The 16,645-nt window shown below is 42.5% G+C and overlaps 2 protein-coding genes across 2 annotated transcripts in view; both read left to right on the top strand.

The window, feature by feature from the left end:
• COL22A1 (collagen type XXII alpha 1 chain) overlaps positions 1-8,061 on the top strand; it is a 128,870-nt gene extending 120,809 nt beyond the window's left edge. Inside the window, exons 54-60 of the mRNA XM_032181166.1 lie at positions 1,735-1,770; positions 2,025-2,069; positions 2,374-2,553; positions 4,768-4,834; positions 6,269-6,451; positions 7,300-7,377; positions 7,874-8,061. Coding sequence (XP_032037057.1) covers positions 1,735-1,770; positions 2,025-2,069; positions 2,374-2,553; positions 4,768-4,834; positions 6,269-6,451; positions 7,300-7,377; positions 7,874-8,061 — 777 coding nt within the window. The remainder of the gene's footprint in view (positions 1-1,734; positions 1,771-2,024; positions 2,070-2,373; positions 2,554-4,767; positions 4,835-6,268; positions 6,452-7,299; positions 7,378-7,873) is intronic.
• A 7,512-nt stretch (positions 8,062-15,573) lies between these two features.
• Positions 15,574-16,374, top strand: LOC116485676 (leucine-rich repeat-containing protein 30-like). The gene has a single exon (XM_032181165.1). The coding sequence runs from the start codon at positions 15,574-15,576 to the stop codon at positions 16,372-16,374; it is 801 nt and encodes a 266-aa protein (XP_032037056.1).
• Positions 16,375-16,645: the final 271 nt, after the last annotated feature.

Genomic DNA, 16,645 nt, shown 5'->3' with positions numbered 1-16,645 from the left:
TGTCTGGGGATGGATTAGAGCCACTAATTACCTGCTTTTAGATGGTGGGCAGATGAAGGTGGGACATAGTTTTCTTTAATTAGGTAGAAATCATAGGCAGGAGATCTCACAGAACCAGAAGCCATATGCTCTACTTCCAAAGGAAACTGGTCTGCAAAGACTGGCGTTATTTTTATGGGCAAATGACTGTAATCTCATTTAATGAATTGGTATTTGTCAGTCAGCCCTGGTAATGTGCACATTAATTGGGATGGTTCAACAGTCTTCTCAATACGTGTATGGGGTTATTTGAGTTACCCAGTCTATGTCTCTGCATGAACTCCAGAAGGGCTAAATCCAGAAATTTTAAGTGCAGATAGTAATATGGTTATTCTTGATATTTGCTGCTCCCAGGAAAATTCCTTTGTTACCTGCAACAGAGGCAAACTGCAATTAAAACATGTAAATATCTCCCAAATTGATTTAAAATAATATTCACATGAAAATATCACAGCTTTGAAATCCAGTGTCTTTAGCCCTTCCAAGGCAAGCAAAATAAGTTACTACATTCCACTAGAAGGGTAGAAAAGGTGAATGTTAGGTAAATATTTTCATTTCTAACTCTAGTGTGACAAAATGAGATTTTAATTGTTTTTATGTGAATCTAGAATTTCTTCCTTTTTTATTTTTTAATGATCAGTAAGGGAGTTTTGTGATGAAAAGAGAAGAAAAATATTTCTCTGGAAAATTAATTTAAGGCAGCAAACACGGTGGCCATTTAAAGCAGAAGTGGCCCTAAGGAATACTCAAGTGGGTCTGATGCTGCCTGATTTGGAGCTGATGTGATCACACATCTGTGATTAGTTGCATTGCTCATGCATATGGAGACGTATGCTAGCAAAGTGGAAGTTACTCCACGTATTGCCAGGTTATGGAAAAATGCCATCTGCATACACACATTACAGATATGATCACATGTGTGAATTGTAAATGGATTGTAAAGATGAATCCATCTACTCATGATATAGGAATGCAGGCAGAATTTTAGCAACCTGTAGTTTAATGTTTGCTTTGTTTCCATCAGTATGCTCCAGGACTGCAGTGATTTTTTTTTTTTTTCCTGAAATGCAAAGATTGTACTGCTTTATTATCACGTTCTAAATGTAGAGTATAGAAAAAAAATCCTGATGGGGTGCTTATTTAAATTGAGTTTATTTGATACAGTTCTAAAATATGGGCAAGCTTTCAAGCTAGAATTTGTTTTATAACTGACTCTCTATCCGTTATCTCAGTTTCTGTGATACAAGATGATACCTCTCATTACCAAATATGCATCCCTTACATCTTTAGACAGTTATGCCTATAACATTGGCAGTGCTTAAGCTAAACCAGCCCAAGTTAAAGGGTAGGAAGCTTTGTGAAACATCTGTAAGAAAAAGAAATAGAACTTACTGAAAGCGGAAATGCATTTTCAATAAAATATCTCTGCTGATCTCAGCTGGTTCTGTAGATGTGCTTTCCTTTTATTTACAAACAGATACATGGTATATAGCTTTACTAAAAATCCTTTCTCAATAGGATGTGCTTTTCCAGGAATGACCTATAGCAGTAGGCTGACAATAAATAGTCCAAACCCACTACTGTGTGGTAGAAAACTTGTGCTTTAGACAGAAAGTGAGACTCTTGGTTAATAGGAAGGGTTGGTCTTCCAAGTCTTTGCAGTACGGTCATAAATCCACTCTCTCTACTTCTCAGGGAGATCCAGGAGAAAAAGGCCCTCCAGGAAAAGAGGTAAGTTAAACTCCTGGTTGTTTCAGTGCTAGTGTCTCAGGAAAAAACATTGAGGATGCTACCTGGTTTGCAACAAACTCATTTTTTTCTTGATTTGTTGATATTTGAGAGCAAACAGAGAGCTCTCACGGATCTGTGGGACCAATAGGGAAATGTATTTTCCCCAGGTTGCAAGAATCATTGTGAATGCATACGTTTTATTACTTACTGTTATTATGGATAGCTCTTTCATGCTCACCTTTATTTTGTTGCAGGGTGCACCAGGGAAACCAGGTGAAATTGGCTCCAAAGGAGACAGAGTAGGTTGGAAAGTATTATTAGTTATTTCATTACACTGAAATAAAAACAGCTATTTTGAGGTAGGGGCCAGGGTAAGGGGTCATTTAAGAGTGAAGTGTGGCCTGTGGAGATCTGCTATGCTTCCCCTTTCCTCCCAGCCCTCTCTTTAATCATTCAGCGTCAGTAATAATTTGTGGATCATTTGTAATGCACCAGATGTTGTATTCAGTAACTTTGCCAGCTCAGCTGTTTGTGTTTTGCTGTGCTTGGAACTCAGAAGTTTGTCTTTTATTTTGTGGTGGTAATGTCAGTTTTTGTGCTTAGGGAGACCCTGGCATCAAAGGTGAAAAAGGCCCTCAAGGAGAAAAGGGCCCTCCAGGTGAACCTGGGATACCTGGTCATAAAGGTCATCCAGGACTGATGGGTCCCCATGGGCCACCAGGAGACATGGGGCAGATTGGACCTCCTGGTCCCCCAGGACAGCCAGGATTTCCAGGACCAAGGGTAAGGCTGCCAGATAAGGGCTTTGTATGGTAATTTTACTGCCACAGTACAATCCGAAAAGCTCCTATGGTAAGGCTGACAGAAATCTGAGCAAGGATATGTTACAAAGGGGAGGCAGCATTTTTATCTCTTATCTCTTCATACATAAAAATCAGAACTGTAAGATATTGTAGAGATTTGGTGTGGGGGTGTTAGATTGGACTTCAAGAGAGCTGAGCAATTCAGACCCATAGCCAAAGCCAGTCTCTGACTCCTTATATCTCTAAAAGCCTAATCAGGTCATGAGACTATGTCCATGGGTACCTGGAGTCTGAAAAAGCTTCTTCCTATATGGGTGTTAACGCATAGCATTTCACGTAGAGTTCTTATGCCTTCCTCTGCTACTGGTTGTTATGAGAGACAAAACACTAAGCTGCAGAAAGGTCACTGCTCTATTCCTGGAAATCCTGTAGTCAGCTCATCAGAATTCATGAAATCCCATTTTCATTTAATACATAAATATATATATATATATATTTTTTTTTTCTCTTTCTAACGGGAAACAATCTAGCTATTGAGAGTGCCTGAGGGTAATGTATGTAGAAGAATGGAAACAACTACTGACACTAATGAAGCTGCTATGCCCATCCTGAGGATGAATTTGAGACTACCTCGGGGGGAATAAACAGTAAAGTAATCTGTAATGTAAAGGCTGGGTAAATTTTAGACAAAGCATTTTTTTCACGTCTCAACAGCACAGAGAGATTTGATGATATCCAGTGATGATTATGGAGACTTAATGCAACTAATAGGGTTAAAACTTCAAAAGATAATATGTAAGCCTTCTAATTATGTACCACAACCATGTTTACTTATTGGGATATTCACTAAGAGACGTCACAAGTAGTTAGTAGTAATGACATTTTTTTTTTCTTTGTCACCAACAAACACATCTCGTTCTCATGCAAAATTTAAATTGTGAAGGAGGCAGCAAATGGACCAACTCCATACCTATCAGCATTTATTTCAGTTAAAATTGAAATGTTTGTTAGCTACTTAATAAAATCTACGGTTATTAATAAGGAATTATTTCTGGTTCAAAAGACCTCATTAAGTTTATGTAAACAGAGGGCACAGTCCTTATATGTTAAAAGGATTTGTCTGGGTGAAAAACAACACTTTTGTGTGAATAGTTTCATTCACAGAAGAATGCCAATTTTAGGCTGATCAGAAATGTTTTCAAAATTGTCACAAATTGAAAGAAGAATTTTAACCAAAAAATGAAAAATTTTTCAAGTGAAACGTATCACTTTACAAATTATAAAGGAAAATATTTAATCTTTTGTGCTCAAAATTGTTTATCTTTAAAATACAGCTAAAATTATTCTTCTGAGTTTGTGAAATATGGAAATATAAGCATCTAGTTACCCTAAAACCATTACTTTATAGTCTTGGAAAGCCTCAGCCAAAAATATTCTCCTTCTAGTCTACCAAAAATGATTTCATCAGTTTTTCAGTTGGACACCCAGTGTTGTTGTTTACACAGCTTTGAGTTTTAATGGGTATTACAGCTGTTTAACAGCACTGTCACACAAAGGAGCTGAGAGAGGGAATAAAAGATACTGTCCCTTGGAGGCTGTGCAAGGAACCGAGTCCAGGCAGCCCCATCTCTCTGTCTCCCTTCAGCGGCCTGGAATCAGGCAAAAGCTTGTGCATGTTTGGAAGAATGAGCATCGTGTGTGTGAATTGGCTTCTGTTCTGCTGAGATAAGGCCTGTCAGCAGGCGATGCATCCAGTATCAGCGCATATACCAAGTCCAGAGACTCTCCTTAACTACTCTGGAGGCACACATACTTCTCTCTGCAAGGAAACGTGCAGAGCTGAGGAAGCAGGTAGGCTGTCCACCATGGCCTAGTGGAGCAGAGGAAGTCTCCTGATTCAATTTCTATTACTTTCCCTGTTAGTGTATAGGAGGGAGATTTTATCTAGGAAGGAAATGAGGAAAGAGAGCAACTGTGTCCTCTGATCAGGCTCCCTGCTTACACCTTGACAGCCAGGTGGGAACTGTGGATGTTCTGAGTCCCTTTATGTTCTTCTTCCAGGCAGTCCCTGCAGCCCTGCATATGCACTAGGTGGAGAAATGCAACCCTCTAAGCCTTTCATCAAAAGTTTCATTTGCACATCTCCTGGCTGTGATTAGTATGTCTTATTATTACTGTGATTATTACTCCCTAGGGGGATCCTCCATCTCTAGAGACTTTGAGAAGACTCGTCCAAGAGGAATTAGCTAAGCAGCTAGATGGTAAGTAATCAGCTCTGAGAAGCCAACAGATAGATCTGAGTGCATCAAACACACTTCCCATAGCTGCAGTGCTATAACTGGCACCTGAACCTCTTCTGCTTTTGGGAGGTGATGTTGCAACAAGCTTGCCTGGAAGGCAGGTATGTGTAAAATGAAACGTGCTGAGCAAGCTTTACCATTCCCCAGGCTTGATGTTCCCATTGCAGGGGCTTTTCTCCCCTCTTCAGCCTAAGGACATTGCCTGTGCTAATCACATTGTGGCTTTTGCTCCCAACACAGCTTTGTTTTAGAATCATTCCTGCAGATGCCTGGGCTCAGATGGTAGGGAATAAAGAAGACACAAATTAGAACATTCATTCGGGGCCTTGGAAGTGAAAGTAAGCAGAGTAGAAGCCCACAGAGGGACTATGGGCCCTGGTAAACTTGCTTTGAGGTTCCAGCTGGAGGAGAAACGTTCCTGATTTCTGGTTGTGACACTCAATACCCACCAGTATGAGGAGAGGGTGCAGGGTGAATCTAGGCTGCTGTTTCTCTCAAAATATATGAATTGCAGACCACTACTGACAGTGAACTGCAGAGCTGTAGCGCTTCTCCTCACACAGCTCTTGGAGCAGCTGAAACATATCCATGGGAATTTTCCTCCACTCCAGAGATCGTGGTGAAATGAGGTGATTTATTTGAAGGAGTTTATTTACATGCTCTCAGACTTCGATTTCCACTGCAGCCTAAAAGCAGTCAAGATTTTGCGTCATTGAAGTCAACATAGAAAACCCTTTTCCCTTCATTCTGTAGGATGTTTTTGTGATGCTAAGTATGTCTTAAGAGCCCTCAAGGCTGCTTAGGGTTTGAATCTGGAAGCCACAAGCAATGTGCCTGCATGGAAATCAGAGAACATGCTGACACAGGGAGCTGCCTTAGTCACAGTTTCTGACTTCACAGGCAGAGATGGGTACATTGGCTTTCACTCCACATGTACAACAGCCCAGAACAAGAAAAGAAAGCTTTCTCCCTACAGAGCAGCCATGTAACATCTCACTGGGTAGCAGAAGCAATACAGACAGGCTCTTATTTTCAGATCAGCAATGATCACAGTTCTACAGAAGTCCACCAACTGTACAATTAAAGGAAATGATGTTTCAGATCCCTGGTGCACAAGGAACAGAGAGAAGTGTTTAGGATTCAGCATGAAATTCAGGAGAGGATTGAAGCTATGGAGAAAATAATGTTCAAATCATCTAGAAAGGTCCAGTGAGGCACCAACACTGCTAGCAGGGAAGGATTATGTGGGGATAACACATAATCCCTGTGACAACACATGGACTTTACTGGACTCTGTTTCTGGACACTCTTTTACTGGACACTGTTTCTGGCTCTCATGTCTTGGAGCACTGACCTTCTGGTCTAACAAACCCATTCATTCCTCTCTCTTCACAGCAAAGTTAGCCTATCTCTTGGCTCAGATACAGCCTGCACATGTAAAAGCATCCCATGGCAGACCAGGACCTCCTGGTCCCCCTGGGAAAGAAGGACTACCAGGAAGACCCGGCCCTCCGGGAGAGCCTGGCCGGCCTGGACAGACTGGGTCTGAAGGGCTACCTGGCCCCATTGGCCCCAAAGGTGAGCAAACCTTGATACGTTCAGGAATTCCAATAAAGGGATGTGTCTACCGTGTGTTCTTCAGAGTAGGCACTGGGTAGCAGGAGTATATCTGAGGTGGTGAGTGACAAGCAGCTCTGGTGAAGAGCTAGGAAATGATAGGACATTGATAGGACAAGTAATGGTTTTAAATAGGACAAGGAGTAATTTTTTTAAACTAAAAAAGAGCAGATTTTGATTACTTTTAGGAAGAAATTCTTTACTCAGAGGGTGGTGAGGCACTGGCACAGGTTGCCCAGAGAAGCTGTGGATGCCCATGGATGCTGTGGATGTTCATGCTTCAAATTGGTTAAACTGTTTCCCTAAGAGTCGTATTTTCTGAAAGCCTTTTATTTATTTATTTTTAAATACAGTCATCCCATAACTTGCCAGATATTTGAGTATCCTCCAATTTTCTAGTGTCTAAGTTTGTATCATGGTCTTACTTTGCCTTGGGCAGACTTACTGAGATGTTTCAGTGATACAAGTAGTAAGTGGACTTGCTTAACAACTTTGGTATTCACCTCTCCTGTTAGTAGCCTCTAAGTGGCACTTAGAAGTCATGTTAGAAGCAGGCTCAGTCTTCTAAAGCAGATTTCGTGAATGTGGCCAGCAATTGCAGAGTGTGTGTTCTACCTCTGATCAGAATTGGAGTGGTTCAGGTCTTCATTCCTCCTTATGCCCCATCTCAGAGGAGTGACCATAATTAGGAACAGCTTTTTAGCAAATATATTGGCATTGGTGTGAATGGAAGACCTGTGGTAGTATTATTTACATCTGCAGGTAATGCTTATAGATTTATTGTTGTTGCTTTTTTCCCCTCTCTACAGGAGAAAGAGGAGCAAAGGGTGAGAAAGGAGATACTGGCATTGGCCAACGAGGTGAAATAGGTCCTCCAGGAATTCCAGGTATGTTTATTCAGAAAGCGCCACAGAACATCACTCAGAACAGTCACGAAGACAAGGGCTCTTCAACATTAGATAAACTATCAAGATAACATAAATAACAGCATACACAGTTTCTGTAGCCAGTGGCCCAAAGGGAAGAAACCTAACACTAGCATCACATCTGGCCACTTTTCAACATCTGTCCACTTTTCACTTTTTTCAACAACCCATGTTGTTGAAGCATAACAATGTGGAAACTCTACTATATGGAAACTCTACAATGTGGAAACTCTACATTTGTGAAAGCATAGTAGAGTTGTGCATACAGGGTGGAAATCTTGCATTCAGAGGATCCATGTTTGCCATAACCTTGTAGATAAGTGCCAACCAGACCCAAAACTGTAGAGGCTGATGCCTGCATCCCATGTGGGAGTACCGCAGTCTCCTGTGATGTTGCACTGCTGAGTATGGTACCCTAAGGGTGCCACTCACCAAGGGCATTGTGTTTTTATTTTAGGCCTCCCAGGGGAGCCTGGCTATGCCAAAGATGGGATGCCAGGACCACCTGGCCCTCAAGGTGAAGCTGGGGTGCCTGGTCTCATGGGCCCACAGGGACCTCCAGGAGCCAATGGACAGTGTGACCCCACTCAGTGCGCTTACTATGCAAGCCTGGCTGCCAGGCCCGCCAATGTCAAAGGGCCCTAGCATGCAGGGAGCATCCCCAGACTTGTTTTTAAAACTTGAATTCATCAAGCCTGCCAAGAGCTCTCGGATGTCTTCGACTGTGTTTCTTTCATGGGAGGCCCTCTAAAGCCAACAAATGCTGCCGGTCGGTCAGATTATTTTTATTAATTATTATTATTATTATTATCTTTGATGTGATATGTGAATTTGTTCTTGTTTTCTCTAACACCAGGGCATATTAAAACATTAAAAATAAGTGTTTTTTTCTCTTTTGAAGAACATACGACATGGATGCATTGTGTAGCTGTTTATGCAAAACAATTCAGATACCACTTTTTTTTTTTTTTTTTTTTTTTTTTTTTTATGATGTTAATTCTTTCCAAAGCTTTACCTCTCACCTTTGAAACTGAAATCAAATCCTGCACTGTGCAGCCAGGGCATTAACTGTGAGACAGTCTGACTGCAGGATTATTGGTGCTAGCTGCCATCTACATGGAGAGGAGGAGGGCAAGACATCTTACCCATGCCAAAGCTGGGTAAGATGGCTCCAATATACTCAGCTCACAGTGGACAGACACTTACGGACAGGCAATGTGTTCCTTGGAAGCTTATCTTCCTTCTGCCAGGGAGATGCCTCTGCAAAAAGCCGTGATGCTGTCCTCCATCAGCTCAGGGTTGCCAAATCCGCTTTTCATTGTCAGTGCACACATAATTCCCTACCGCTGCGTCACCCAAGAAATTTGCCAGTGAAGCACAGAACATCTTCTGATATTAAAAATCTCAGGAAGCCAAGCACAACCCAACTTCACTGCTTTGAATGATCCACCATGACAATAAGTTGGCAGGGTTGTGTCTTAGAAGGCAGGTGAGAGATTACAGGCTGGTCTAGGAGAGTGTTGATCTCTAATGAAAAGGTCAGATCAAATTGGTATTCAGAAACCCAGAGAAAATTGTGTTTGAGAGTGAAAGCCAAAACTCAGACATGGGTCCTTTTTCCTTATCAGCTCATTTTCAAAATCTTAAATAAAGAGATAATAAGGGAAAGAGTCTGAGAATGCCTTTATAATTGGTCATTTTGGTCTAACCCTCTGAGACTTGCCCATACACAATGGTGTGGATCTGAATGATGAACTCAGAGATGTGTACCAGCAAAGGAGCTGCATTTCCAAAACTCTTCTGAACAAAGCAGTTTGTACTGAAGGATCAGAGTAATGAACCTGATACAGGCACTAAGTGCTGAATCTGTTTAGAAATCTCATCAGGTCTTTTGCAGACAGAAATGCAGGCCCCCTGACCTGGCGTGTTCTCCACATGGCACAGTGCTTCCAAGCTGGCTAAGCCAACCAGAAACCACAGCTGTCTACAACCCTCCCAGAATCAGACACTGGCTAAAGCCCAGAGCTAGCTATTTGCCAGACTTGGAGTCTTTTCCTTACCCTGCAGCAGATAAAATTTGCCTCTGCTTTACTGAAAAATGAAATTAAATAGCATGTTCACTGCCAGGGTTAAACAAAGTCTTTCCCTTTTAGATCTCAGTGGTGATATTTTTGCTATTTCCTATGCAAATAATCTCTTTGATTTGATTTTACTGTAATTCTTGCTATGGAAAGACCAATCAAAGTGAAAATATCATGAAGTGAAAAGCTCACTGCTTTTTAGTAACTCTCAATAGTATATGTTGCTGTACTGCATCTTAAGCCAGCTCGCTATATTTCAGTATTAGGCAAGCATTTTGATCACATCGTATTTAACAGCATCATTTTTCCTAGTCCAGTTTTCATCCCTCCAGTGGGGAGGTACAACAGGCTTCCTACTCAAGAGATGTCTCCCAATATAGCACCAGCCATTATTTTGAATAAATATGACAATGAACAGGTTTTATGGAGGTCATGCATGTTAACTCTGCCATATTAATGTGACATTTAGTTCCTGTCCTGATGGTAACTCGTCAGACTCTGTATCGTATATGTTTATATGTGCCATGCATGACATATACTTCAGTACATTCAAACATACCATGTGAAGGCTAAATACATAATGATATTCTGTTAAGCAAATGTCAGGGTCTTTCACCCTTCCAAGACTGTATAATTAGATAAAGGAGATCTTGTTGTTTTGTTTCTTTGTGGGTTTGTTTGTTTGTTTTTGCTTTATAGTTGTTTTCTTTTGTTGTTTTGTTTCAGTTTTGTTTTGTTTTGTTTCTTTTTTTTTTTTTTTGTTTTGTTTTGGGGGGCTGCTTTTTTTTTCAGACAACTTTTTTCATCTGTAAGTCTTTTAGAGTCATTGCCAGGAGTCTGTGTTAGCAAAAGTGAGGCACACCTGCACCTTCAATAGCAATTAGAAGAACTGCATGGGCTAGTCACAGACTAGAGCTGTGCGATTTCTCCACCCTGAAAAAGGGACCCAGCCTAACTTCCTTTGCTCTATCATATTCCCTACTTTGTGGTTGTCTATTCAGTCCATTCCCAGAGACAGCTTTGCTTTTGTACTCTAAATTTAGTGGATGCCATTTCCATGTTTCTTCTTAAACCTCGTTGTCTCTCCAGCCCGTTAAATGGCATTTACCAAGCACAATCTGTTGGTAGTGAGGAGCATGAGACACATGCTGTAGACCCAGATTAGCCACGCAGGTGCTATGGGCATAGACATCAAAGGGAGGTTTCTGTAGCTGCTGCTCCAACAGAAGCAAGTCCTGTGTGACTGTGCCTAAAGTCAACTGAAAATAAATAAATAAACAAATAAATAAGTAAGATAAATGTCTGTGCAGGGTTCCTGCCCTACAGACTCAAGCAGAAAAAGCTGCACCAGTTTTTGCCTCAGTCTGCTTGTGGGTATTTGCAGTCTTTGGAAAGGTGGCCTGAGATTTCGTTCCAAATTAAATCTGCCATCTGGGCAGACAATTAAATGCCCGAGTACAGCCCTGGGCATGGTCAGAAGCTGCCCTCCAAAAAATGCAGATGCCTGTGTGCCTGAGCAGGTGCCTGTGTGTGCAGGAAGGTGACAGGCGGGCATGTTTTTTCTGTTCAACACCTTGCAAGGCAGCCTTGGATGCATGAGGTGGCAGACAGGGAGGAGATGGTGCTTGTGGCTGCTTCCCTAACCACTCCTGTACAAGATGGGGATGTGGCTTTTGCCTCTCAGTGTTCCTGGCTCTGAAACAAAGTGTTTGGTACATCACAGCAGAGTCCATTCAGTGAATCTGAGACTGAAATCCAAGGATCCACTTTTATTACTGTTGGATTTCTTTTCGCTGGCCCTGTGGTAAGAGAGGACGTACTGTTAAAATCACACTGTCTGTCTCCCTAATGCATTTTCTACATATTACAAAGGTGTTAATGATACATGCATTTTTTTTTTTGATGTTACTGGGAGTTTTTCTTTTTTAAAATAAATATGTAAATTATTGCAATTATAGCAAACAGACCATTATTCCATTACATATTTTGCCTGTCAAGTAAATAATCTAAAGTTTAAAACAAAAACAAAAACAAAAAACTACTCATTTGGGGAAAATAATTTTGCATGTTACATTATTTAACAATTTATACTTGCATTCTAAACTGCTTTTAATTAGCTTCTTCTTGGAGTTCTAGCAAGGAATGTACTATTTTCTTCTTCACTGTCTTTGGAGAGGCTTCTCTCATGACAGCCTTCTGATGCTGCTTTCTTGAGCTGTCCTTTTCACACCTCTTCTTGTTAATATGGGATAATTAAACTGTCTCAGGTTGAACTCCGTTCCACATATTTATTTGGAAATGTGTAATCAAAGCAAGACTACGCTGCCCAGGACAAAAACAAACGTGTGTGTTTTTCCAGAGATGCAATAAAAATTCTGCAGCAGCTAAGCCCAAGGTCTTTACTCTGAGTGCAAAACCATCTGGGAGATAAACACAGCTTTCAAATTATGAACAATTTAAAAAAAAATAGCATTTACTGATGGTTTAGTCTTTTAAAGTGGAAACTTTCCAAGCCTTGCCCTGCTTCAGTCTGTGTTTTGGCAGCTTCTGGAGCAGGACTTGATGCCTATGCATGGCTGGGTACCACAAGGGATGTCCTAGATCTGCAGTAGGCATCCCTGAGGGAGATTACGGAGTACCTCAAATGATGTGAGATGCTTGTATCTAGGTACCTAAATCCCATACTCAGTCTTTCACGGTGAGATTCAGAATCAGGCTGCGGCACCTGCATTTTGATGTCTCTAATGTGAGAGGGTGATTTAGCCCACCCTAAAGTAGTCAGCTGAAGCACTCTGAGTTGTGTTGCCTGGATTAACAAGGTGTTCATGAAAGAAGAGTTTCTGACAGCTATTTATCCTCTACCTTTCCTGACTCATATTTCCACTGAGCTGGTGTGGGGATAGCTGTTACAAGTGATGAGGTGTTGGGTGCTATGGGAATGACTGTCAAGCATCTCAGGGGGAGTGGGACAAGGTTATGGCATGAACCTGTATTGTCCTTTTGCCAGCAAAAAACAGGAAAAAAGTCCTTTAAATATCTGCAGACATCCACTACCATCTATTTCATTCTCTGTGAGATCAGATCAGTTCTGCTGAGCATGAAGTCTGCTACTTTGTGGCAGGGTACAAGAACAGAACCAGCAGTGGGGGTAAAATCAGGCTCTTGCCCTGATCTGCAGCCCTACACAGGGGTGAGCATCCAGCAGAGACCATCAGGGGTCTTTGGTGTGGTTCCTCCAGAGCCAGCTCTGCTGGGGGAGTCTTTACATCAGGCACACAACTGCCTCCTACATCCCAAGCATGGTACTTATCATAGAGTTCATCAGTGTCTGGGCTTTCATTTCAACACCTTGTAACTAGTGAGGTTGAATTAAGAAAAGCCTGCTTAGCTTCATTGTTTTGTTTATACCTAGAAGTCACAACCAGATTTTTGTGTTCTGACTTGTGAAATGAAAACAACCAGTTGGAAAAGCCTGAAGAGAGTATGAACAGGAGACTGTGCTTGTCTGAGTTGCATTACAAAGCAGATTTATAGGCTAAAGTCTGAATTCCTCATGTACCTTGATTCAAGACTCTGCAATATTGTCATTAAAGTTAGTCTAAATTAAAAATGAAAACAATATGCTGAGTCTCTGAGGGGGATCATATGTTGACAATATGGGCTTCTTGTTATTTTATTTTTTGGATCATGAACTGTATGGAGAAAGCACAAGGGAACAATTTGACTGAGGGACATTAATCATACACTGACATTCCTGATGAGACAGCATTAGGAGGAAGGATGGCCTGCGAGATGGAGCAGAAAAGAACCTGGCACCTTGGTAAAGGAATGCCCAGGGTCAGACCCCTGGAGGAAAAAGTGCAGTAGGGAGAACAGTGCCCAGCATCAGAAAAACCTCTCTCTAAGCTTTGGTTCAGCATGAGGTTCTATCTGAAAGTCTCGGGTTTTGATGTGGAGAGAGAAATCTGTTTAAGCAGAAGGTGGCATGTACAGCAATTCAGTTTATTTCACAGCACAGACAAAGCTAATATATAAAAACCATTTTTTTCCTGTAGTAATGGGGATGGCTTTTGTTCAAGTCTGAAATGACTCTCATTGCAGTAAATTCTTCAGCAGTTTTTTGATGGGAGTCTTATTTTTATGGTTAATTGTAAAGTCTGTCATTTCTAGTCAGCAACTTTCCCTTGCAAGTGAAAAAAAAAATTTTCACTTTTCCTTGGCTGCTATATTCATCTCTGATATATTAATATATTTCCAAGTTATTATACACAGTCTTACTTATAAACAGCTATTAGACTTCCTCTGATGAATATTTTTTTTTTTAATGTAAAATGTCCACCCCTTCTTGATGAAGCTGCTATAACCTTCATGCTATAACCTTCATGGGGGGTTGGACCCGATGATCTTCCAAGGTCCCTTCCAACCCCTTCAATTCTGTGATTCTGTGATTCAGATCCCATTGACATTAGCAGTGACCCAAACGACAAGAGTAACCATTCCGTGTCCCCAGGATCTGCTCACACCATCGTTCACCAAATTGTGATAGTCCCAGCTCAGCAGCTCGCATGGTCCCCATCAGGAAGCCATTGTCATCCTAGGAGTTTATGATGCAAAAGGAACCCCATAGCACTGATGGATACCAGGGAGGAGGTAGTTTTCTCTTACAGGTGAATCAGAAATTCAGAGCTTGATTTCAATAGGGCTAGGGTATTTGCAGTCAGTCCAAGTTGAGGATAACAGTCAGTATGCAACAACTCTTAAAATCTGTATCTGAGGGCAAAATCCAATAGGAAACAGGAGAACCTAAATTGTAAATTCAGAAATGGTATTGGTATTCACCTATAATCCCCAAATCCTCTAGTCAGCATCTTCTGGCTAGCAGGCTCCCAACACTCTCCACACATCTGTGCAAGCTGGTGTTGGGAGACAGGTTCCCTGCAAACTCAGCACCATCCAGGGCTGAGGACATCGGATCTGGAGTGGGGAATAGGAACCCATGCATTCACTGTCCACAAGACCTGACCTGGTAGACCTGTTCACACTGCACTTACAACACGTCTTCTGCCTTTAATACTCAGTGGGAGATTGTGGAGACCCCTCCACAACCTCTTTTTCCACAAGAAAAGCATCTGACATGGTCGTTCTAAGCATTTTTTAGCTGAAAACCTTAAGGATTAGAGGATGAAATAAAAGAGGTAGCTTTCTCAGCCTGAGGCTTCAAACCCACAACTGTGTCCTTGTGGGAAAATGCCCTGCTCTCTGTGTTGCATGCTGTGCTGAGTGACTTAGGATAAACCTGGTATTTTTCATCTATTACAAAACCATGCAGTAAGGAATAATAAAAAAAAAAAAAAAAAAAGTTTTTAAATATGCCAGAATAAGTGCAGCACAAGAAATACCCTATCTCTATGGTGCAGAGGTTCATGTGCTCAGCAGGAGAGAGGATGACTTCCAGATTTCAAAACTGATGCTTTATTGTGTTTGGTTAATGTTAAAGGCAAAAGCTGTCCTGGAGGGCAGGGCTTGTTCCTGGCTGCCATCTCCCGAGCCACCAGCTATGAGTCTGTCTCCTTGTCCCATTTACCATGTGCTTTATCTACCCAGCCTTGCTGCTTCCATTGCAATCCCCTGGGAATGACCAATGTAAATTCTTCAGACAAACATCTTAGGTGCACCCACCAGGACAGCGCTACAAACAAAAAATGCTTTGAACCAAACTGCTGACAAGCACAGGCACAGCACTGCTGTTTCACTTTCTAAGCACCAGCAGACACTTGCCACCAGCTGAAAGCACTGAGAGGAAATATTCGCAGCCCGGGAACTGGGTTTTGTGTACGCTGCAGTGCCGGGAGGGAAACACCTGACCGAGCAAGAAGGGCAAATGTTTGCTCAGTGGGATGTCTCTGAGCAACCCAAACACTCCGCATGTGTGTTGTTACATGCCTGGCAGAGAGGAAAGCTGACAGAGGGCCTTGATCAACTGAGAACCTCAGCAGTTGCCCGTGGTGCATGCAACAAATTGTCTGTCACCCTCCTGGGCTTAGTTCGGCCAGCTACATTTCTTTCTGGTGGAAGAATGAACGCAGATGCCTCCTTCAGATGTGCCCCTACGGGTCCTGACCCACTGTGGAGGTACCTTACAGAGCACGACCCAAAGTACGAAGGGAAGAAGAAACTGAAGATCTCTGGCAGAGAGCTGGCAGCAGTTCCTGAGCAGGTCTTCGGCCTGGACCAGCTGCAGGTCCTGGAGATGAGCCCAGAACGGGAGAGCTGCCTGAGGCACCGCCTGGAGCTGCTCCCCCGAGACATCAGCCGCCTGAAGAACCTCACCCTCCTTTACATGGACTCCAACAACCTGAAGGCCATTCCTGCCGAAATCGGCTCTCTGAGGCACTTGGAAAGGCTCACCCTGAGCAACAACCGCCTGAGCTCCCTGCCCCCTGAAATGGCAGCGCTTCAGAGGCTGCGCAGCCTCCACCTGGCCAACAACGCCCTGGCTGAACTGCCTGCACCCCTCTGCCAGCTGAGGGGCCTCACCTTTCTGGACCTGAGTGACAACAAAATCCGCACCATCCCCTCCAGCATCCGGCATCTGGAGAAACTGGAAACGCTGCTGTTGCTCTTCAACTCCCTGGAGAGCCTGCCTGAGGATATCTGTGTTTTAAGGAACCTGCACACTCTGTGGCTGGGAAACAACTGTTTACAGGCCCTTCCAGCAAGCTTTGGGGAGTTGGTGAACCTGGACTGGGGATGCAATTACTGCTCATGCAATTTTGAGGGGAATCCGCTGGAATGTCCTCCCCCTGAGATCTGCAGCAGAGGCCCTGAAGAGATCAGAGATTATTTCTTGTCGCTTCATAAGGCACAGAGAGAATAGACAACTGGTGCCAGTCCTCCTGGGGTGACTGAGGTGGAATTATGCTCTGCAAATCATCTGCACAGGAGAAATGTGTTTCAGGTGGAAAAGTCTGGTGAAATCACTCTGTGGAGCTCCAAAGCTTCCTCTCTGCTGTACCGTGATTTCTCTGGCAGTCTGTTTTTTGACACGAGTACTGAGTGATGGTCTATACCTTTCAAAGATTATTTCAGGGACAGCTATAATCTTTTTAGTTTTTATAGTTGTATAGATCTATCTCAGGAAATGTTGT

The sequence above is a fragment of the Aythya fuligula genome, chromosome 2, assembly GCF_009819795.1.
Source record: "Aythya fuligula isolate bAytFul2 chromosome 2, bAytFul2.pri, whole genome shotgun sequence".
Lineage (NCBI taxonomy): Eukaryota > Metazoa > Chordata > Aves > Anseriformes > Anatidae > Aythya > Aythya fuligula.
This window is presented reverse-complemented; position numbering and strand designations above follow the sequence as displayed.

What these genes read in the sequence shown, in the direction of transcription:
- LOC116485676 (XM_032181165.1), top strand. Translation starts at nt 15,574, where the DNA reads ATGAACGCAGATGCCTCCTTCAGATGTGCCCCTACGGGTCCTGACCCA.